Raw genomic sequence first — 21,992 nt, 5'->3', positions numbered from 1 at the left:
TGGGTTCTGGGTTGAACTTCCTGGGCACTGTTTGGGCACAGATGCTTAGGAGAGCTGGAGCTTAGGGGTGAAGAAAACCATGACATCATCAGTTAGGGTTCAGTCTTCCAAACTGGGGAAGAGAAGATGGGGAGCTCTTGGGGAGCTTGCACACCTGTGCTTTGGCCAAGCTTTCTCTGAGGGGTGCCACCCAATTGTCATTACCTGAGAATGTGCACTCACCAATCCAGGTTGCTCCCAGAGTCACCTAGGCTTCTAAATCTTGTGAAACTAGGGGCCAGTGAGTGGATGGGAATAGACAGCTAGCCCTCTGCGGCATCTCTTTGGCAAGGAAGACTAGAATAACTTATGATTGTCCTAAGCATAGTGTTATTCAACAGGTCGTGTGCATGTCTGTGGGCTCATGTGGGCTTAAAGATGCTTACTGAGCCCTATCTTTTTTTAATTCAGTGGTTCTTTTCTGTGGTCTCATTTCAGATAAAATGAAAGATGCCATCATAGCCAAATTGGCCAACCAAGCTGCCGACTACTATGGAGATGTCTTCAAGCAGTGTCAGTACAAGGACACCCTTCCCAAGGTTAGTTCTTCTTGTTGCTAGTGTTGGAGGCCCTAGTGTCTTGGCCTGCCCATGGCCCTGAAGACTGGGCCGAGGGATGGTGGTATGGAGATCAGCTTTGTCCTTAGGGTTCTGCAGACTAAATGTCTCTTTGAAGGTGGATCTTTTCATTTATTTATTCATTCATCCATCCATTCATTTATTTATTTTGTATTCCAAAGACATTTTTTAATTTTAGAAAGATTTTATTTATTTTGAGTTTCACAATTTTCCCCTCAATCTTGCTTCCCTCCCCCCACCCCCACAGTAGGCAGTGTGTTAGTCTTTATATTGTTTCCATGGTAAACATTGATCTAAGAGTTGAATGTGATAGAGAAATCATATCCTTAAGGAAGAAAATAAAGTATAAAAGATAGCAAAATTACATAATAAAATAATTTTTTTTAATTAAAGGTAATAGTTGGGGTGGCTAGGTGGTGCAGTGGATAGAGCACAGTGGATAGAGCACTGGCCCTGGAATCAGGAGTACCTGAGGTCAAATCTGGCCTCAGACACATAATAATTACTTAGCTGTGTGGCCTTAGGCAAGTCACTTAACCCCATTTGCCTTGCAAAAACCTAAAAAAAAAAGTAATAGTCTTTGGTCTTTGTTCAACCTCCACAGTTTTTTCTCTGGATACAGATGGTATTCTCCATTGCAGATACTGCAAAATTGTGCATGACTTGCCCTGTTGGTTTGAGCAAGTCCATTAAGGTTGATCATCACTCCCATGTTGCTGTTAGGGTATAGATGGATCTTTTTGATTTGGGTTTAAGGCTTACCTTTCTCTTTTAACTCTGCCCTAACCTTCTTTGCTAAGCTCAAACTTATTCTTTCCTGGAAACTTCTCTGGATCTGTGTCTGTCAGATTAAGGAATTGTAGGAGGTTGGCCAAAGCAGGAATTCTTGCCATGTTGATGAATGCACATTTATGACCATACTGAAATGTACCAAACCCAGACCTTAAGCCCCAAAGAAAAACCCAAGTTGCCTTTTAATAATTGAACCAGAGTGAAGGCTGTATGCCTCTTAGAATCCTACATCTCTTAAGCAGATTGTGCTGAGCCATGTATCCCAGCATTTAGGGGATTTGTGCTGTCACCACTTTTGGTCATTTTGTCTGATACAAACACTGATATAGGAGCAGAGTCCTGACAGATGGGCTTTTGTGCTTGAAATGTGAAGATAAAGAATGTAAGGAACTTCTTCAAGAGAAACTTTGAACTCTATTGTTTAAGTCAGGAGAGTCTTGGGCTTGTCTTATGTGACGGAAAATCTCAGCATTTGTCACAGAGTGATGAGCAATGGGTCTCCCAGAAGTGGCCGCATTGCACTTTACTAAGCTTCTGGGAACCTCTCCCTGGGTATGGGGTTGACATTGAATCCAGCATGTGGGGGACAGGTAGCCCTGAATGCTGAACCGCAGGTTAGCCAGAAAGGAAAGGAGGAGACATCTATTTGGGGTGCCAGGACCCTGCCATGGGGCAGGCTGCAGCTCAGGCTGGGCTTGGCTGGGGTCCTTATCTCTGCTCACAAGGCTCAGGAGGCCTTTTCAGATTGTCATGGCAGAACTGAAATGTCTGCAAATATGATCCAGGAAGCTTGTAGTGATTCAGGTTTGGATAGTCTGATTTTTTTGTTTGAATGCAGTAAATGTGACTTTCTGTGGTGGGGTGTAATTGTGAGCTGGGATTGCAGGCTTGGACCTGCCCCCAGCCAGGCCTCAGACTCAGAGTTTGGAGAGATGGTTCCAAAAAGACCCTGTCTGGGGTGTATGTGTGTATCTGTGTCTGTGTGTCTGTGTCTCTATGTGTTTGTGTGTCTGTGTTGGTGTGTGTCTGTGTGTGAAGATTTTAGTTTGCCTTTTTCCCCAGCCAGAGCCTCTTTGTTTTCTTGCCTCATCTTTGAATCTCATGAGGTGGGTCACAGCTGTCTCATGGAAGGGATGGAGACTACTCCTGCAAGGCCTGGGGAGGCTCCTTCCTCTCTTAGCTTACTTGAGTTTCTCCTGGCCCAAGAGAACTATCAAAAGGCCCTTGTCACTGGAAGCAGAAAACCCTGGAATCCCCTGCCTGTGGTCCCTGGAGCCACTGGGTCCACCTCGCGCTCTGGCCTCTCCCCGGCCCGTGCTGATGTCCTTTTCCTCCCTTTTCTCTCGGCCTCCCCTGCGGTCTGTGGCACTTTCTGGGGATGGACGCTCCCCTGGTCAGTGTCCATATTTGCAGGAGGTGTTCCCGGTGTTGGCTGCCAAGCACTGCATGATGCAGGCCCATGCGGAGTTCCATCAGGCCGTTCTGGCTAAGCAGCAGAAGAGGTTTGGGGAGGAGATCTCCAGGTTGCAGGTGAGCTGGCCTCCTTGGGGGGGGGGGGGTTGGGGACCCCCGAGGGGCCAGGACCTGGCTTGCTTTGGCCTTATTTTTATTTCCAAATCCCTGCCCATTGACCTGTGGATGAAGAAGCAGGCTGAGCTGGACACTGAGGTATTCTGGGTCATTTGTCCTCTTCTTGGCCATTGAATCCCTATGTAGGCTTTTTGTTTTTGACAAAAAACATGGGGCTACCCCATGTTCCAGAGAAGGGCCTTTTGGCTCCAGAGGTTAAGTGCCTTCTCTGGGGTCACACAGGAGCTGTCGGGATTCTCTTGACTCCTAGACCAGTAGACAGAGGAGTCCAGGTGGGAGGGCCAAGGAGAGAGGGCAGAAGCAGCAAGTGCCTTGTTGACCTCCTTCTTGAGAAGAGCTCAAGGAGTGGACTTCAGTAAAGATGAGCAACCCCTCTCTTTCCCTCAGTTTCTGCCTGGTCTTTGAGAGTTGCCTGGGCTTTGGCCTGGGCCCTGACAGGCAGGACCTTGAAAGCTCAGATATAAAGCAAGCAGGGACTCACCTCTGACTTGGTTCCCTGTTAAGTCCTGGCAGGCCAGCACGTCCTCAGTGGACTAACTCAGTGGGAACATTTTCTTTGACAGCATGCCGCGGAGTTGATTAAAACTGTGGCATCTCGGTACGATGAGTATATCAGCGTGAAGGATTTTTCTGACAAAATCAACCGGGCCCTTACAGCAGCCAAGAAGGACAATGACTTCATTTATCATGATCGAGTTCCAGACCTTAAAGACCTGGAGCCTATTGGCAAAGCCACTCTTGTGAAAGCAACACCCATTCATGTGCCTCTCAGTCAGAAATTCACTGGTAAGCCTATCTGTAGCTTCAGTTGTCTCGAATTTGTGAATTAGATCGTTATTGCTTCCACATGCAGAGGTTGAGATGGGCCTGCTGCCCCTGTGAGCTGAAAAATTCTCATAAAACTTTTGGCCCTCCCCTTGTACCAGTCTGAGTTATTGGGGAGAAATGGGTCTGAGTTTCTAAACTTTCTCTGCATTATTTGTGGATTCTGTAAAACTCCCCCCAAATTCCCACCCATAAACTGATGGAGAATACCATGATGTGGAAGGGATCACAGAGTCTGGAAAATACATTTTAAAATATTTTAATTTTTAGAAAGTGGTCTTGGCAAAAGCTATTACTTTATACACAAGTGGCAAAGGAGGGTGTGTGAAGTGTTCAGTTCAGTGGCTCCAGCTACAAGATCTCATTGGGCTTTGGTAAAGCTGTGGGCAGGGTAGCGTGAGGGAACTAGGTAGTAACTGTGCTTCTTAGGCTGGTGAGATTTTGCTAGGGTGTACCCACGTAACCATGCATACATGCAGAGACGCTTCTACATACCAGAGCAGCCTCAAGGTCTGAGGCCCACCCTCTCCAGAGCTCACTTTGATGAATGGCACTGTGGAGTGCATTCTCTGGCTCTGTTCACATCTATCACTAGTGCTGGGTGTCCTTCCCCGGCCCCAAAGAAATCTCCCTTGGCTGATGAGCCACAGTAAACACACTCAGCCAACTTTCCTTCACCCTCCTGGGCCTGCCTTTACCCCATAGCATGGGAGCTAGCCACCCAGGCCCAGGCGGATTTAGAAGAAGACCCAAGCTTGGTCTTGCTGACCCTCTTGTTGAAATGCTGCCTTCTGCTTACAGACCTGTTTGAGAAGATGGTCCCGGTGGCTGTGCAGCAGTCTCTGGCTTGCTCTAATCAGAGGAAAGCAGATTTGGTGAACAGATTAATTGCCCAAATGCGAGAATCCACCAACTTGGCCAATGGGTGAGTGCCATTTAACTGGCTCTGAGGGGATCATGCTGGTGTACTCCACCCTCTCTCCCTTCATGCTTCAGTTCTCTTCCCATAATCTCGTAGGGCCCTCTGGCACTGGGGGCAGCCAGGCACCTGGTCTGCCCCTGCCTATTCTCTTCTGATTCTGCAGCTAGCCTGCTGCCTGGCATCTCCTTTCAGGCTCTCTTGGCTGTAGGCTTCCCACGAGCTTTGTGGTGAATTCCTTCTTGGCCCATCTCTTCCTCACCCCTTCCACCCCCTCTGTCTAATCTGTCTTGTCATCATTTCCTAGGTACTTCCTGGCTGCCTATACACTTGTGTGTCCCCCCCCCCCCCAAAAAAAAAGTTATCACCTTCACTCTCTCCTAGGATTGACCATGGTCCCTCTGTGGCCTTTTCCCAATTTTTCTCCCTCTTGTCCTCCATGGACAGAACCTCTTCTTCTTGCTGGGTACTTTCTCAACTCTTCTCCTTCTACTCTGCCCACTGATTCATCATCTGTGTCATGCCTCCCAATGCTTAGTCCTGGACTCCCTGCTCTCTTGCTTGGTTACTTTGTCTTTCCTGTGGATTTAACTGACATCTCCCCATAGATGACCCAGATTTCTTTCTTGAGTTCCTTCTCAAACCATTTCTGCTGCCCCTGGTCATTTATTTGGAAATGTCCGGCTTTGTAAAGCTCAGTCTCCTAGACAGATCTCATTCTCTTCCTAGTCTTTTCCATCTGGTTTCCTAGCTTGGCAGTTTTGCCATCGGCTTCCCTTCTCCACATATCCCATTTGCTAAGCAGTCATTCTGCTTGCCATTTGGGCTCCCTCATCTCTTGTTTCCATCTGTCTGTGACCCAGGTCGCCTCAGCCTCCTTTTCTTTTCCTGTTCCCATATCTGTTGACTCTTCCCTACTAGCATGCCAATCTATGAGCTCGGCCTGTGGACCCTCCTAGACAGAGAGGCTCTAGGTTTCATTGAATTGCTTTTGGTTGGTTGGTGTTGATTGATGCTCACTGGACTGATCTGACCCCAAAAAGGAGGGATTGATGAGAAACACCTCCTGGCTCTAGCATGGAGTGTGTGCGCCTGACCTTGAATAGAGGCAGTTGGGGTTTATCCCTGGGTGACTGGGACTGGCAGGAGATGTCCTGGGTACTGGGCCCTGGATTTGTGGTGTGGGGAGTGGGGTGGCAGTGTTCCTGAAGCAGCAGAGTTTGGAGGTGGACTTGGGGCATTTGACCTATAAATGCTTTCTGACTTTACTTCCCTTTCTGAATCTTCTTTACTCTGTCCTTGTCTGAGTTCATCTGCATTCTTGACTGAGCCTGGAGGATCCTGTGGTGTTTGTGTGCAGGTGTGAAGTCCGGCTTTGGTAACTTGTGTCAGAACTGGGCTTTTGGTTTAATAGACTTGTGTTGTCATGAATGATTTCACATGAAGAACATGGGGTTCTCATGATAAACCCTGACATTGTGTGTGATTTTTGAATTCCTTGTAGGGTCTTGGCTTCCCTCAATCTGCCTGCAGCAATAGAAGATATATCTGGGGATACTGTTCCCCAGTCTATTTTGGGGAAATCAACTTCTGTGATTGAACAGGGAGGGATCCACACAGTTGACCAGTTGATCCAAGATCTTCCTGAACTGCTGCAGAGAAATCGAGAAATTCTTGATGAGGTGAGTTGGGAAAACCTTGAGACATTGTGCTTGAGACCTTCTGGGATGAGGGAATGAGGGTGGGTGGGGGAGAAGGTCTAAAGGATCCTGGACCTGAAGCCAGGAGGACAAGTCACTTAGCCTTTCCTCTCTAACACAGACATGATCATGGAATTGCAGGCTTGCAGGTAGAGGGGGGCCTCACCCCCACACTTCATAAGCTCTTCCCCACATTGGGCCCAGGCCTTGCTTGAAGCCCTCCAAGGACAGGGAGCTCCTACTTCTTCTGACTCTGTTTTACAAGTCCCCCTTCTTATCCCAGAAATGTCTCACCACCCCCACCCCCACCCCATTATGTCCAACCTCCCCCAGGTCATAGGCCTAGCCCCATAGGCCTTCACCGTCCTGGCTACCCTCCTCTGCACCCTCTGGCTGGTCTGAGGCTGAGGATGAGCACTGTCCTCTCTGCAGCCCAAGGCTCCCTTAGCTCCTTTGGCATCATGTCAATCCCGCCTTTATGGCACTGTCATTTACCCTCTCTGGGATCTTCTAGCTCTGATTCTCTGATCCCATGAGATCTGACCCCCTCACCTTTCTAGTAACAGCATCAGCCTTCTGGGTCTTAGTGCCATGAGCCCCTACTTAGCCACCCAACTACGTGACCAGTCAGTGGAGGGGCAAATGGAGACAGGTTGGGAGGGCCTGGCATTCAGATTCCATAGGACCTCCCCTGGATGTGGTTGGCCTTTTCTATCACAGGACTTAGAATTGCTGAGAGGAACCAAGTCCGTCATGGTTGATTGTTGTGCAGCATTGCTGTTAGTGTAAATGCTGTGTTCCTAGATCTGCTCCCTTCCCTCAGCAGTAGGTCACATATGTCTTTCCAGGTTTTCCTGAAATCTGTCTGCTCTTGATTTCCTCTAAACAAGTGTTCGATCACATTTATAGAGCACACCTTGTGAAACCATTCCTTGATTAATGGGCATCCCCTCAATTCCCAATTCTTTGCAACCACATAAGTTGCTGCTATAAATGTTTTTGTCCAGCATGTCTTTTTGGACTGGGCCAGCCCTTGAACCTGTCCCATCCTTTGGGGTGATCCTGCCAGCTAGGCCTTGGCCAGAGCCCTTCCCATTACAGGTGCTCCCTAATCCATATGCAGGCCTCACCCTGTGGAGGGGCACAAAATCTTGTGATCCCTGGAACTCCAGGGATGGAAAAGATCCTGGGCTTAGGCAGAAATTGTTTCCTTAAGCCGTAGTTCAGGTCTGGGTTTTTCTGGGCCTTGACTGGAATGATCAGAGCCCTAAAGTGGCATAGCCTTGACTCAGAGAACATGAATTTTTCTGATAGAATATGGGGAGTCTTGACCCCTGAGAAGAGGAGACTGGGTGAACAAAGGAAAGTCAGAGGAGAGAGAGAGGAATTCAGGAAATGGACTCCGGGGGTTGGAAAGAGCCCCAGCTTTTTGGCAGAAGTCCCTGAGATGGGCCACGAGACTTGTGTTTTGGGGACTTGGCTGCAGAGGGGCAAGAGGATTAGATGTGGAGTCCAGAAGCTCTTGGCCTGGCAGTATGATTCTGTCCCCTGGCCTCTGGGAAGCTCGGTCAGCAAGCATCTACTGAAGCCCACTAGGCTGGGACTGTGGTGCTAAGAGTGGTGTCGTGCCCAGGGCCTAGCTCTTGAGGAAGTCATGGTTGGGGGTGGGGGGAAGGCAGCACCCTAGGATCCATCTAGGAGGAATGGGAGGCCTTGGGATACAGCACAAGGCACCCACAGGAGAGGGCTTTAAGGTTAGGAGAAACGTCTTGACCCTGACCACCGCCACTGCTTCTGGGGCTGGGAAGGATATTGGGACCTTCCTTCTGTCCTGGATCCTGCAGGGGAGCCCCTGGAGATGGAGGAGGGGGTAGAGGGGATGAGGACCGGCTGGAGCCATGGACTGAACTCTGGTGGCTCATGTCTCACCAGCTCCTGGGGCACCCCTCTTTTGGTTATCCTTCCTTCTGAAAGGTTGCTTCCAGAATTTGGTCAGCTAAAGCGGCTTTCTCTTAGGGAACCAGGGGGGCTGCAGGTTCAGATGGAAAGATGCCTGGTTCTTTCATAGACTAGAACATGTCAGATTTCTTGTTTTCTATCCAGTCCTTAAGACTGTTGAATGAAGAGGAAGCGACTGATAACGAGCTGAAAGCAAAATTCAAGGAGCGCTGGCAAAGAACCCCATCCATTGAGCTCTACAAGCCCCTGAGGACAGGTGAGCCCCATTCCATTTGGTGACATTGGGTCAGAACGGGGGGGGGGGTTATTTGGTTGTCAAGGGTTGATGACCTTAGGGAGCTTTGGGAAGGTGTTGCCCCCTTAAAATCAGATAGAGCAGCTGTGTACTTGTGGAACTGAGGGTGCCAGTGCTATCTGTGACAGATGGAGGGTTTTAGATTGGTCTGAACGCTGACCCTGCACTCTGTCTTGGATCTTGAGAGAGGAGGCTATGTCCAAATCTGTTGGATGGGTCAGAGACTTTGTACCTGCCTGGCCTGGTGGAGGCTCTCCTCCCCTCAAGTCCATGGTATAAGGAGGGTGGCAATGCAAATGCAAATGGAGGGGGGTGGTGCAGGAAGGCAGGAAGGACCAGAGGGTCTGAGTCTGAGCAGATTTCAGCAGTGGGTGATTTGGTAAGATGCTTTTTAGGGGTGAGTTATGTTTTCCACAGGGATTGGGGTTAGGGTTAGTTTGGAGTTTACCCTGGAGGTCATGAGCTGTTTTCTTAGTTCAGCCAGGCCAGAGTGAGACCCTGACCAGGAGCCAAGCAACCTCCTCACTAAAAACTCCATTTGGCAGTCAGCTGAGATCAGCTGTTAACCCAGTCGAGCCCGACCCCCTTCCTAAGCCCCCAGGTCCCTGTGGGACTGGAGGCCAGAGCACCCACCATAGGACATAGGATTTTGGGAACACGCTCTTTCTTCCTCTTCAGAGGGAGCCAACTTCCAGGCGGTGCTGGACAAGGCCGTCCAGGCTGATGGACAGGTCCGAGAGTGCTATCAAGCTCATCGGGACACCATCTCCCTGCTGTGTAAGCCTGAGCCTGAGCTGAATGCGGCCATCCCCTCGGCCAACCCGGCCAAGACGATGCAGGGCAGCGAGGTGAGGCTGCTGCCCCTAGGGCAGGACCCTGTGCCCAGAGACAGGTCCGCCCTCACATGCCCCGGCTCTTTGAAGGGAGGCGAGTCCTAGAGTGCTTGGGGGTGGGGTGGGGGACACACTTTGTCCAGGGAAGAACATAGGGGAGAGGAGGTTTGGGTACTGTGACTGGCTAAACAGTCCAGGACAGCATTGTGTGTCCTGGCTGAACTTGAGGTGGCCTTGAAGGCACCACCAGAAATCTTATGGATCATTGGATCCTGAAGCTTAGATTTTGACAGAAGGAGGAGGGACAGCTTTCTGGCTGCACTTGGGCTCTCTGGACTAGACCCCAGCCAGCTGGTTGGAATTCCCACCTCCTTTCACATCCTCCTCTATGATTCTTGTCCCTTCATCCCTTCCCCTCTCTATCTTTCTCTGAAACTTTGAGCCAGTGATCATGCCCAGTGGCCACTCTTCCCTCCTCTGAAAGAAGGGTCTTCTCCACCCCATCATGCCGGGGACCCTCCCTTGTGATCTCCATTGATTGTCAGACCTGTAGTTAGTGCTTAGTTTGTCACAAATAGGATTTCGCAGGCTCCTAAGGACCAGTCTGAGCCGTCGGTGGCCATGACTATCTAGCTTCCCCCCAGTTGCCCCTCTGCTTAAGAGCAGTGACCGTCCTTGCCCATTTTTGTGTCCTGGAGACTTCTCAGCAGTACTCCTGATGATGGGTAAGAGCCGTAGCACAGGCCTAGCAAGGGTTCCCTGCCCTGCAGGTGGGTTAGGTGGCAGACTAGATCCTACAGGAGATGACGAACCTCAGAGCCTGTGTGACCACGAACCCACAGCAGAGATATATGGGGCCAGAAAGCCTGGCTGACTCCACTAGCTGCCATGTGGGCCCGGGGCCAGGGCAAGGCCCATGCCTTGCCACCAGATGTGTGGTGGATTAGAGACCACAGGGACATGAACAATGTTGTGGCTTTCCTGGAAAAGTTGTCCTGTAGTGTCTAGTCTGCTGCCTGACCCTACGGCAGGGCCGGGCCTGTGCAATGGCCCTCCTGTATACTGGACCCCTTGCCAAGGGCTGGGGGTTAGTTAGAAAGAAAAGCCAATGGGGCAGTTAGGTGGCGCAGTGGGTAGAACACTGGCATAGGAATCAGGACCTGAGTTCAAATCTGGCTTCAGATGCTTAATAATTACCTAGCTGTGTGACCTTGGGCAAGTCACTTAATCCCATTGCCTTGCAAAAAAATAAAAGAAAGAAAAGCCAAAGATGGGAGCTCTGGCCCTGTTCAAACTGGTAATGGGTGTGTGTGTGTGTGTGTGGTCTGTCATTCTTCCTGCAAGTCATGAATTCCTCTGGAGGGGGTTCCTCAGAGGGCACAGGTGCCTCATGAGGTGTAAAGAATTGGGGGTATTTTCTCCTGTTTGGCTCTTCTCCAAGGGCACTGGACAGCTGGGGAGACTTGGCTGAGAAGAGAGAAGTGCGCTCCTTTCTGTTGGCAGGAGATCTGGAACGTCCTTCCCTTAAAACTGGTTGAATGCCCCAGTGGTCATTTTTCTGTGGGACCCTTGGAGTCCATGACAGGAGTCAAACTACTCTCCTCCCTTCCCCCACCTGGCCTCTCTGCCCTGTGGGAAGGTGACCTGGGGTCCATCTCTTTCAGGTGGTGAATGAGCTAAAATCTCTGCTGGCCAGTCTGGACGAAGTGAAGAAGGAACGAGAGCGTTTGGAAAACGACCTGAAGTCTGTGACCTTTGACATGAGAAGCAAGTTTCTGTCGGCATTGGCGCAGGATGGTGCTATAAATGAAGAGGCCCTTTCAGTGACGGAATTGGACCGCATCTATGGGGGCCTCAGCAGCAAAGTTCAGGAGTCCCTGAAGAGGCAGGAAGAGCTGCTCAAAAGTATTCAGGTGGGTTTCTCGAGGGCTCTTTCTGCAGGGGCCCAGTGGATGGGAGGGGATGTGGGCCAGTGGGGCGAAGAAAGGTGGTGGCTGAACAACTTGAAGGAGACCAAGGGGCCAGTGCCAGCTTGGGCTCAGTTTGCATCATCAGTGTCTCCAAGCTCTGCAACGATAGTCATTTTTTAACTTGTAAAAACAGGGAGAATTGGCCTGGTACGAACAGTGTGGCCCGGAAGCTGGCTGTTAGTGAATAAAAGGGACACAACTGGTTTTTTGTGTGTATCTGGAGGCAGCTATCTGGTGCTGATGGTGTTTGGCCCACCTGTGTCAGACCCGGCAGCATGGCTTTGGGGAAGACTCACCTGAAGTGGGTGTCTCTGGGTGGTGAAGGGCCATGAGCCTGGGTTCTGCTCCTCCCCAGACACACCTGCCTCACTGCCTTCCTTGGAGGTGGGGCTTCCAAGCACTCTTGTTGGGCAACTAGGGCCTGGGCTCCAGCAATCTCTGCCTCAGAGACTCAAAGAGGCAGTCTGCACATGACATCCTCAGAGCTCTCGCCTGGATAAAAACCCATGGCATCTGCTGTGTTTTTTGGGTAAGGTTTCACACCAGGAATTCTCTAAGATGAAGCAGTCCAACAACGAAGCCAATCTGCGAGAGGAGGTCCTCAAGAACCTGGCTGCCGCCTATGACAACTTCGTGGAGCTTGTTGCCAATTTGAAAGAAGGCACAAAGGTAGCTTGGTGGACACTGCCCAAGACTGTGACCACGGCCCACTCTACCCTGGGTTACCCAGTCAAAGCCTCCCAACCCCTTCTCATGGCTTCCTGCTTTGCTTTCTGGAGACCAAGAGGTTCCCTGGGAGGTCTCATGATGCCCTGTCTGAGTAGGAAAGTGGGGCCATGAGAGGGGGCTTGCCTTGTACTGGGGGAGTGGGGGCCTCTCTGGAGAAGGGGGTCTTGGAGAACCTCTGACTTTGGATGGAGGATCCTGGCGGAGTAGAGCTGTGTGTCAACTGGCATGGCCTCAGGACCCCCCTCCCCCAGGTTTCTGTGACCTTGGGCCAGCTCACCTGGCCCCCAGATGTCATAAGATCAGGGGAGAGGAGCTGCCCACAGGACCCAGAGCATGGCCGCTCCCCTGTCCAGAACTGTGGGGGTGACTGTGAACCTGGCTTTCCTGCCCTCTCTCCTAGTTTTATAATGAGCTGACAGAGATCCTGCTCAAGTTCCAGAACAAATGCAGCGACATCGTGTTTGCCCGGAAGACGGAGAGGGACGAGCTCCTCAAGTATGTGACCTGGTGGGAGGGGGAGTTTGTGTGTGTGTGTGTGTGTGTGTGTGTGTGTGTGTGTGTGTAGTATGGTATGTGTGCAGTGTGTGGATGTGTCATGTGTGCATATGTGTAGTGTGCTGGTATAGCATGTGTTTAGTGTGGGTATAGTGTGTGTATGTGTGGGTGTGAGCATGGATGTGCAGCATGCATGCACACATGTGTGACACATGGGTGTCTGTAGTATTGTATGTTTAGTGTGAGTGTAGTGCGCATGTGTGGGTAAAGTGAGTGCACAAGTATGTGTGCCAGCATGGGTGTAGGCACAGGCATGTAGTTGTGGGGGCATGTTTGCATGCATATAGTGTGTACATGTGTGCAGTATTGTGTGTATGTGGTGTAGTGTGCGTGTGTAATGTGTCTGTTTGGGTTGTGGGCACACATGCGTGTCACATCACTCTTACCTTTGGATCCCCACATGGCCCTGGGGCCGAGTGTGAGTCTGTAGCAGAACCAGCTGCTCTGATGGTCAGACCTTGGCAGGACCCCTGCATCCTTGGTTTTGCCTCCCAGGAGTCTTTTTCCCTTTCACATTGCAGCCCTCCTCATATCCCGCCTCTTTCTAACCCCCTGCTTTGACCTTTGGCCCCTTCCTCGGCCTAGACCTGGAACCGCTTTTCTCCCTGCTCTGGGACTGTTTTGCCTGAGGCTGGCCGCCACCCATTGAGACCTCTAGTGCGCTTTTATCATTTCCTCTTTGATGTGGCCCCAGTTTTCCCCAGACTTGGACTATTTTGGGGTTGGGAGCTTCCCTCTGCTTCCATGCTCTCTTGCCTAGTCTAGGCCTGGGTACCCCTTCACCATTTCACCCCAGAAGAGACTGACTTGTTTGCAGCTCTTCCAGGGTATCTCTTTGGGTGGGGTCTGTGGCCCTACAAAAGCTTGGGGCTGCCATCTTGGCTTGGCCCCATGGCGCTGCCTCAGCTCCTCCTCGGCTTCCTGGGTGCCCTCCTTTGAAATTGCCCTCCAGGCTGTCGCTTGGCTGTCCGTCAACTGCACTTTTTTGTTCAGGTCAGGGTGAGCTGCATTTAGCCCTCTGGGGTTTGGCAGGACCCCCTGGGCTATTCCCTGCCTGCGGATGACTGATTGGCTGGAGGCCTTCCTTGAGGCCATGGCCACACTGGCCCTTAGAGGCCAGCCTCCCTCCCCAGACCCAGGTGCCAGATTTCTCCTTTTGGGGCATTTTAGACCTGCGGCACAGGGGGTCGTTCAAGCATCTGGTCCTCTCCTCCTTCGAGCATCTGATTCTTTTCTTCTCTCAAAGGGATTTGCAGCAGAGCATCGCCCGGGAGCCCAGTGCCCCATCTCTCCCCGCCCCTGCTTATCAAACCTCTCCTCCGACGGGGGGAAATGCACCCCCTCCTACGCCAGCACCCAGGACCATGTTGGTGAGTGACTGATTCTACCAGGGCCGTCAACCTGGGTTTGGTGCCAGATCTCTGGATTTCGGTGCAGCCATTTTCCCTGGAATCCTCTGGTTTTGTGCATTTCCAAACATAATTTTTGAGGAGCGGTCCATAGGTTTCCCCAGATGACCTGCCCAAAGAGGGCCAGGACTCCAACGAGGGCTTGGTTCCTTTCTCCCTGGGTGGTCATGAGTAAGGGGGAAGGACTCTTTCCTGTTTAATCTTTAGGGTGTTCACTGATGAGTGATTTGTGATTTATTATAGCCTTCTAAACCCCAGCCCCCTGCCCGCCCTCCGCCTCCAGTGATTTCAGCCGGCCGTACTGCGTCTGCTTCTACTGTGTCCGGGACCCCTGCTCCAACTCCGTCCCCTACACCTGGAGTCCCTGCTTCCAGCACAGCCCCCAGTGTGACCCCATCTCAGGCCCAGGGACCGCCGTACCCCACCTATCCGGGATACCCAGGGTAATGCTCCCAGGGTGCTTGGTGCTCGACTGGGAGTTGCTGTGGAGCTCCCTCTGATGGGAGCTGATGGGTGGGGGTCAGTGAATAACATCCTCAGCCTCTTGGGCTCACCGGCACCTCACTGATACCCTTTGTCCTCTCTAGGTATTGCCAGATGCCGATGCCTATGGGCTATAACCCTTACATGTATGGCCAGTACACCTTGCCTTATCCTCCCGTGTACCCTCAGAACCCCGGACAAGCACCCTACCCGGGACCTCAGCAGCCTCACTACCCGTTCCCCCAGGCTCCCCAGCAGCCTCATTACCCTCAGCAGTAGAACGGCGCAGAGGAAGCTCGGCTTAAGGTTAGGGGAAAACTCGCAATAAGTCTTCAACATATTAGCTCCCCGAGTCCCAGGCAGTCCTTGGGACCTGTCCGTGCTTCGAGGCACCGTCGCTTTGTCCTGCTGGGGTCTGCTGCAAGGGATCGAGGCTAGAACTGATTGGCAGTTTGTGGGGGGGCGGAGTGAGAAAGGAAGGCGGAGCTGGAGCTGGTTTAGCCTCCTTCTCGAGGCTGGGGGTGAATGAGGAGAGGAGGGGGTGGGATGACTTTCACTAGGGATATATGGGGTCTCCTTTGGGGTTGCAGTTTTGATTTAGTTTTCAATATGCTATTTTATGAAATAATCAAAACCTTGTAAATCTTACAACTTCAAAAAAATAAATGACTAAACTGGGTTTTTATTATGCTTTGTCATTAATTCTCCTCATGCTGTGATGCCTGGTCTTGGTCTGCTGTTGTTCTGTGGGTTCCACCTTGACCATGCTGGGGGTCAGGCCTCCTAGAAGTAGGGTGTGTGTTACAGGGCTATTTGAGATGCTTTAGAATTGAAGATTGAGCTCTCAAAAGTCTTGAGGGCCATGGCAGCAGGGTCCCAGGGAGAAGCAGACAGGTTAGGTACTGGCCCCCAAATCCTAGAAGGAATTGTTTTTGTGTAGAAGAAAAATTAGGATTTTGATCAAAAGACCTTTGCTTAGCTCCTTTTTTTCATTTGGAGTTTTCTATGACTCATTGGAAACCCCGAATCCCTTTTTGGACAGGACTTTTCAATACAAAGTAATTACTATTAAACACCCAGTTATTTCATTTTTCTTTCTTTAGGAGGAATTTCGTTGTTCTCCCTCCTAGGAGATGAGTCAAGTGAGGGTGCAGGGAGCTTGGGAAGCAGGTCTACCTCTGGCCTCCTGCCTCTAGCCATTGGGCATCTGGGTCCAGGAGCACTCCTGGTAGGAAAAAAGCCCACTTTGCACTCCTTAAAGTAGGACCTGGCAGGAAGAGGAAGTGTTGTAGGTGAGGAAGGAGGTCCTTCCAGGGACAAATGCCCCTGGTTCACTTGATTCGGGGAAAGTACTTTATGCTAATCCCTCTTTTTTTTTTTTTTTTTTTGCAAGGCAAATGGGGTTAAGTGGCTTGCCCAAGGCCACACAGCTAGGTAATTATTAAGTGTCTGAGACCGGATTTGAACCCACGTACTCCTGACTCCAGGGCTGGTGCTTTATCCACTGCGCCACCTACTGTCCCCGCTCATCCCTCTTTGCAGAACAGATTTTCCTGGAAAGCCCACAAGTGTACTTAGTATTTTTTGGTCAGAGAGATTGTTTATATTGACTAACTGGGAAATGTGGGAAAATGCTGTTATCACTGTCAGTAGCCTTGGATTGTATGGGATACAGAAATCCTCTTGAGGTTACCTGTGCTTTGGCATCAGCAGAGTGGGATGTGACTGACTAAGGAATGGGAGTACCACGGTGGACATCACTGGAATGTCCAATGGGACTCTTCCAAATTCTTTCCCTAGTTTGTTTTCTTATGTTAGAGAGTCATAGTTCAAGTGAGGGACCGCTATGGAAAAGGACTTGACAGCATTAGTCCATCTACCCAAGAATGTTTTAGAAGGATAACTAGAAATTCACTTGAAAAGGAGAAAAGAAAGGGGTTTCTTAAAAACCACCTAGGAAGAGGTAATCTTCATTGATGGACTGATGGCCCAACTCTCTCCAGTATTGACTTGTGATTTTTTTGGGGGGGGAGGGTTTTTGTGAGGCAGTGGGGTTAAATGACTTGCCCAATGTCACACAATTATGAAGTGTCTGAGGCTGGATTTGAACTCCAGTCCTCCTGACTCCAAGGCTGGTGCTCTATCCACTGTGCCACCTAGCTGCCCCCTGCCCCTGCTGCTCCCCACTTTTGAGAGACACAGCAGGCCTTCCCCTCTGTGAGGAGAGCCTGTCCACGGCCAGTGTGAGCAGCATCTGCTTGGTCTTTAATGATGATGCTCACTCTGGACCCCCAGGTCCCCTGAGCTCACTCTGGTAGAGAAAAACTGGTTAGACCTTCAAGGAATTCCATTAATCAGGGACACTGTTGGAGTGTCTTCTCTGGTGGGAGACCCCCTAATAACTCTAATCCTTATCATTTCTCCCTAACAATAAATCCAGTCAATCCTAGACTTGTTTAATTACTAGAGAAAAGGAAAAGGGAACAGGCTTTTGGTTTGAGTTTGAGCTCTATTTGGCCTTGCCATTCATTCAGATGACCTTGACCCAGTCATTATGTAAAATGAAGGCATTAGACTTGATGGCCTCCAATATCCTTTCCAGCTTGTTGAAAGCTGTGACCTGTGAAAATGAGATCTTCTCAGCAAGGATGCTGGAGATATTTCACCATTTCTTTCTCCAGTGTGTCCTCATTTTTCAGATGAGGAGCTGAGCAAATAGGGGTTAAATGACTTGCTCATGGTTGCACAGCTGGGAAAAATGTCTGAGGTCAGACTTAAACTTGATCTTCCTGACTCCGGGCCCAGTGCTGTATCCATTGTACCACCTGGTTACCCTTTTTATTTTTAGGAAGGGGGATTCTAAAGTCCGTACTATCCCAGTTTGGGGGGGGAATTTTACTAGTTCTACAGGAGATCTCTTAAGACAATTGTTGGTAGTTCCTTAGGACTTTAACTGGGAAGTAACTAGTAAGACTTCAGATTAGTTGCTTCTCTGATGCTTAAGTGGGTTTGCCCTTTCTGTTGTTGTATCCCAGCTGCTATCCCTTATGATGGATCCCCCAGCATGTTGTCCTCCACCCACTCTGGTGATCCCCTCCCTTGGCCCCCTACTATCTATTAGACTCATCACTTCATTAATCTCTGGTCTTGTTGCTAAAGAGCAGAGTTGCTACTTATATTATGTCCAATACGTTCTAAAATATTTTTTAAATTTCTCTTTCAAGTTAAGAACAGTTTAAAACTAAACTCATTTATTTGCAGTATATAATTGATATTAAAATAATGTATTACAAGATGCAAATGAAGCAAGGCACAATCTTATAATTTGTAATTTGTAATTAATATACAATCCCAGATACTGTTGCTGGTTGGGAAGTAGTCTTTAGATTGAGGCCAGATATAGCAGAGAGATGAGTCTTTCAGGAATGAATGGGAAAAGAATTCTATTTTTAAAGAAAAAAAGGAATGTTTAGGCTTTGTTGCTGGCTTAAAATTTATATTTTTAAAAAACAATCCTTTCTTACCACAGCAGGGACCTCATATTCCTTTCAGATTATAAACATTGTTGGATGTTGGATTATATTTTTTATTGTATGTCTTTCTTTTAGGGGAGATTATGACGAAATAAAAATGTTCCAATGACTGTACCCTAAAAATAAAAGTCAAAAGATTCTTACTTACTTGTATGATTGAATTCTTATTTCTTGTTAACTTGGAAGCATTTTCTCTTTGTTCATCCTTCAATTTTCATTAATCATCAAGTTTCTGTTAAACGTGTTCCTGGTCCTGAGCTAAGTGTGGGGTGAAGGGGGTAAGATTAGTTTCTGCCCTCAGGGAGCTTGCATTCTAATAGGGAAGATCCATGAACAACTGTGTATTGGGGGAATTGGGTAACATCCTGTTTCTCATTTGGGAAAGTCCTGAAATGCACTTTTCCCCCTACCTACTTAGAAGGGCCCTATCTTTCAATAAGAAATCTTACATTCTGGTTAGAGTTGGAGGCAAATTTAGGATGGTGCTTGAGGAGTGGTTCACCACTTGGCTCCAGGTGTTCTCCAATGCTGAGGCCATAGGGCGGTCCTCAAGTAGTGACTAAAACTATGTGTGGTGTCTTATGAACTACATCTTTCCTGCCCAAAGAGTATGACCTTTGAGACCAATGTGGCAAAAAGGCGGCATCATTTCCCTGTGCCCTGCTTCAAAGGGGACAGCTTCATCAACTCTTGGACTCAGTGGAGAGAGCCCAGGCAGGACTCTTTCCCATTAGCCTTGACAATATCAAGAACCCCATGACGAGCTGCCATGGAATGAGCAGCCTTTGTGGGGAAGGGGCCCACTTTCTCTGCCAACAACCAAGTCCAATAACTAGCAATTAACAGGATGCTCAGGACCATTGTCCCTGGCAGGCAGCCCTGGTGAAGACAGGAACTTTTGCTGGTAGTCCAGCCATCTTCCATCTCAGTGGCCATGGCTTCCGTCCACTTTCAATGTGGCCTCTGCCAGTAGGTTCCAGGATGCTCCTGGAGGGTAGGGACCATCTTCCATGCTTTGTGTAGAGTGAGGGTATCCGCATTTTGGGTTACAGATTACATAGAAAACAAACCCAGATTTGGGGAAAGAGGTGCTAACAACTTGGAGAACCAGGAAGGGTCCTGAGCCAGAAGATAGAGGAGTTCTTGTCCTTCAATTGACTGGTTTGCCAGGGAAGGAGAGACCCTGAAAGAGGAGGCCCATGATCAGAAGGGAGATAGACTGACCAAGTTCTGGATGCTACTGGAGTTGATGGTCAATCCCCGAAGCTTTTTCAGGAGAGAGGAGATGAGAAGCAAGGATTAGGCTCCGCAGAACTGGATGTGTGAGGTGCCCCTGGAAGTGCTAGGCTATAGAAGATGGGTGATGAGGGGGCGGGAGATGCCCACAGGACATGGGGGAGATGTCCAGCAGTGGGATGGGGACTGCAGCTCAGGGAAGAGAGAGCCAGGGCTGCAGATGCAGATTTGAGAGTCACACCTCACTGTACACGGGAGATGAATGAGTAAGAGAATGCAGCTGCCCACAACCGATGAACCTGCAGAGGAGGCCAAGGAGGATCAGTGGGACAGGGAGCACCTACAATCTCCCCCTCTCCTCCCCAGCATTGTCCCAGAAGGGCCTCCCAAAGTGGGGTGCAAGACACTCCTTTAGGCATGGGAAAAGTATTAAAACATTTTTTTTTCTTGCCAAAAGTAATGCAGATTGATTGGCACCTCCTCCTCAGTCCATAGGTCAGGTGGTTACAGGTTGCCTCCTCCAAGATCTTTAAGGAAGACAGGGAACCCCCACCCTGTGGTAAGTTGATTGCTGCTTCTGACCTTCCTTCTCTTCCTATATTTACTGTGGGATTTGAGTCTCTAGTTTTAGCTCTATCGACCCTCACCGTGTGGACAAGGGCCTTCAGAAGGTTGAAAAGAAATGGGTACTGAGGCATTACTAAAGGGAGCCCCCCTTATCTCACAAGCTGGCAGCTGAAGTGACAGTTGGTGCATCCACCAGTGTTGGGGAGCTCTTTTAAGGAGTGTAAAAATGCTAGTGGTCTAATCAGATCTGGCACATCAGGGCTATTTGGAATAAAAACCTCTCCCTTAGTGTACTTTGTGGATGGTTGGATGGTTAGAGGGAGGGAAAGCTGGAGGGAGGGTGGGATGGAGAGATAAATGGATAGATGGATGGTGGAGAGAGATGAAAGAATGAATGGAGAGAGGGGTGGATGGATGGATGGATGAAAAGATGGAGGGTTAGATGGAAAGTAATATGAAGGGATGGATGGTTGGGGAGGGGGAGCATTAAGTGCTGTTTGAGCAGAATACAAAGCCCAACGAGGGCAGCCCCTGTGCTCAGGAACCAACATTCTAGTGAGGAAAGAGCCCCCATATGCAGAGTCTTGGGATGAGGAAGGAAGGGATTCTTTAGTCTGGAAATTTATAGAGATGGGAAGAGTGGGGTTCATTGGGGATATTGAGATAATAACTAATGATAGTTTGAGGTCATCATGACAAGACCCTTTTGAGGCTGAAAATGATGCATCAACTGTTAAAAAAAAATACCCAAAATGTTCATCTCTGCACATTTAAAAAGCCTGCAAACAAATTTTTGTAACAAACTGTTTAAAATCTTCCATTGTGTGGGATGGCTAGGTGGTGCAGTGGATAGAGCACCAGTCCTGGAGTCAAGAGTACCTGATTTCAAATCTGGTCTCAGACACTTAATAATTACCTAGCTGTATGGCTTGGGCAAGCCACTTAACCCCATTTGCCTTGCCAAAAAAAAAAAAACAAACCCTAAAAAAATCTTCCATTGTGAATAATTTCCACTGGGTTCTGGATTCATTTGTTTATGTAAAAATCCAGTGGGAGAAGCTTCTAATTAGTTTATTAGAAGAACTGGCATCAGAGACTATAAATGGATGGCCAGACTGTCAACAAAAACCTATGCATGATTGATGGATGGGATGGTGAAGGTGCTGGGGGACATTTCCCCACAGCAATCCCAGGGCAGGGATGAAGGCTGCCTGGGGTTGGGGGCCAAGGAGGGGTCCAACCTGCTTGCTCAACAACTGACCCAGAATTACTCTTTGGATTACTTCATGGGACCCTGTGTCTGCACGACCCTTGGCCTGGCCTCACTGAAGCTCCCAGGTAACATCCCCAGGAGGGCAGCAACTCTCCATAGTCCCATTTTACTGTTTAGAGGACAGGGGGGAGGCTCAGAAACCCCCCCTCTTCCTTATCCATCTCTTGCTGTAAGCCATAGGGAATGGGGTCTGGGAAGTCATCTTAATGTGGGTGGGGTCAAAGGAAGGAGCTGGAAGAGTTGCCAGGAGGGTCTGTCTTGGGCTGGGGATGCAGGGCTCACTGACAGCAAGGCTAGCCATAGCTGTCTGGACTGATATGCCCTCTGGGTCTGGGGGCAGGGCACCTTCTTGTCCTTCACTGTCCCATGGTTGGGCTCAGAGGTGGTCCTGGAATCCCTGCCTCAGGAGGGACCCTCTGGCCACAGGCAGGAGCCTGGGTGGATGCCCTTTATCTCCCAAGGGGAGGAGCTATCCTCTAGCCCATTTCCCAAAGGAGGAAACTGAGGCTTCACTGGGGATCCTGAGATAATAACTAATAATGGAAAAGGTTGAAGGAAGCAGCCCTCCCTGGGCCTGGGAATCCGAGAGACAAAGCATCATTTCACCACATAGACAGAAGGTGGCACCAGAGGGCCATGTGCTACCCAAGCAGCTAATGGGCATTGCGCAGTCAACCCAACCTAGAGACTCTTGGGGAGAGAAGGCG

The 21,992-nt window shown here is 49.6% G+C and overlaps 1 protein-coding gene across 2 annotated transcripts in view; it reads left to right on the top strand.

The window, feature by feature from the left end:
• PDCD6IP (programmed cell death 6 interacting protein) overlaps window positions 1–15,354 on the top strand; it is a 29,751-nt gene extending 14,397 nt beyond the window's left edge. Inside the window, exons 6-18 of one of the 2 annotated variants that reach the window (XM_074199334.1) lie at window positions 478–578; window positions 2,808–2,939; window positions 3,563–3,785; window positions 4,626–4,749; window positions 6,248–6,425; window positions 8,547–8,658; window positions 9,376–9,545; window positions 11,195–11,443; window positions 12,035–12,169; window positions 12,630–12,724; window positions 14,031–14,154; window positions 14,437–14,636; window positions 14,781–15,354. In XM_074199334.1, coding sequence (XP_074055435.1) covers window positions 478–578; window positions 2,808–2,939; window positions 3,563–3,785; window positions 4,626–4,749; window positions 6,248–6,425; window positions 8,547–8,658; window positions 9,376–9,545; window positions 11,195–11,443; window positions 12,035–12,169; window positions 12,630–12,724; window positions 14,031–14,154; window positions 14,437–14,636; window positions 14,781–14,955 — 2,018 coding nt within the window. In that variant the 3' untranslated portion in view covers window positions 14,956–15,354. The remainder of the gene's footprint in view (window positions 1–477; window positions 579–2,807; window positions 2,940–3,562; window positions 3,786–4,625; window positions 4,750–6,247; window positions 6,426–8,546; window positions 8,659–9,375; window positions 9,546–11,194; window positions 11,444–12,034; window positions 12,170–12,629; window positions 12,725–14,030; window positions 14,155–14,436; window positions 14,637–14,780) is intronic. The other variant, XM_074199335.1, reaches the window with a different exon arrangement.
• Window positions 15,355–21,992: the final 6,638 nt, after the last annotated feature.

Source organism: Macrotis lagotis, chromosome 8 (genome assembly GCF_037893015.1).
Source record: "Macrotis lagotis isolate mMagLag1 chromosome 8, bilby.v1.9.chrom.fasta, whole genome shotgun sequence".
NCBI classification, from domain to species: domain Eukaryota; kingdom Metazoa; phylum Chordata; class Mammalia; order Peramelemorphia; family Peramelidae; genus Macrotis; species Macrotis lagotis.
The sequence above is the reverse complement of the archived record's forward strand: the minus strand, read 5'-3'. Positions and strand labels throughout refer to the sequence as shown.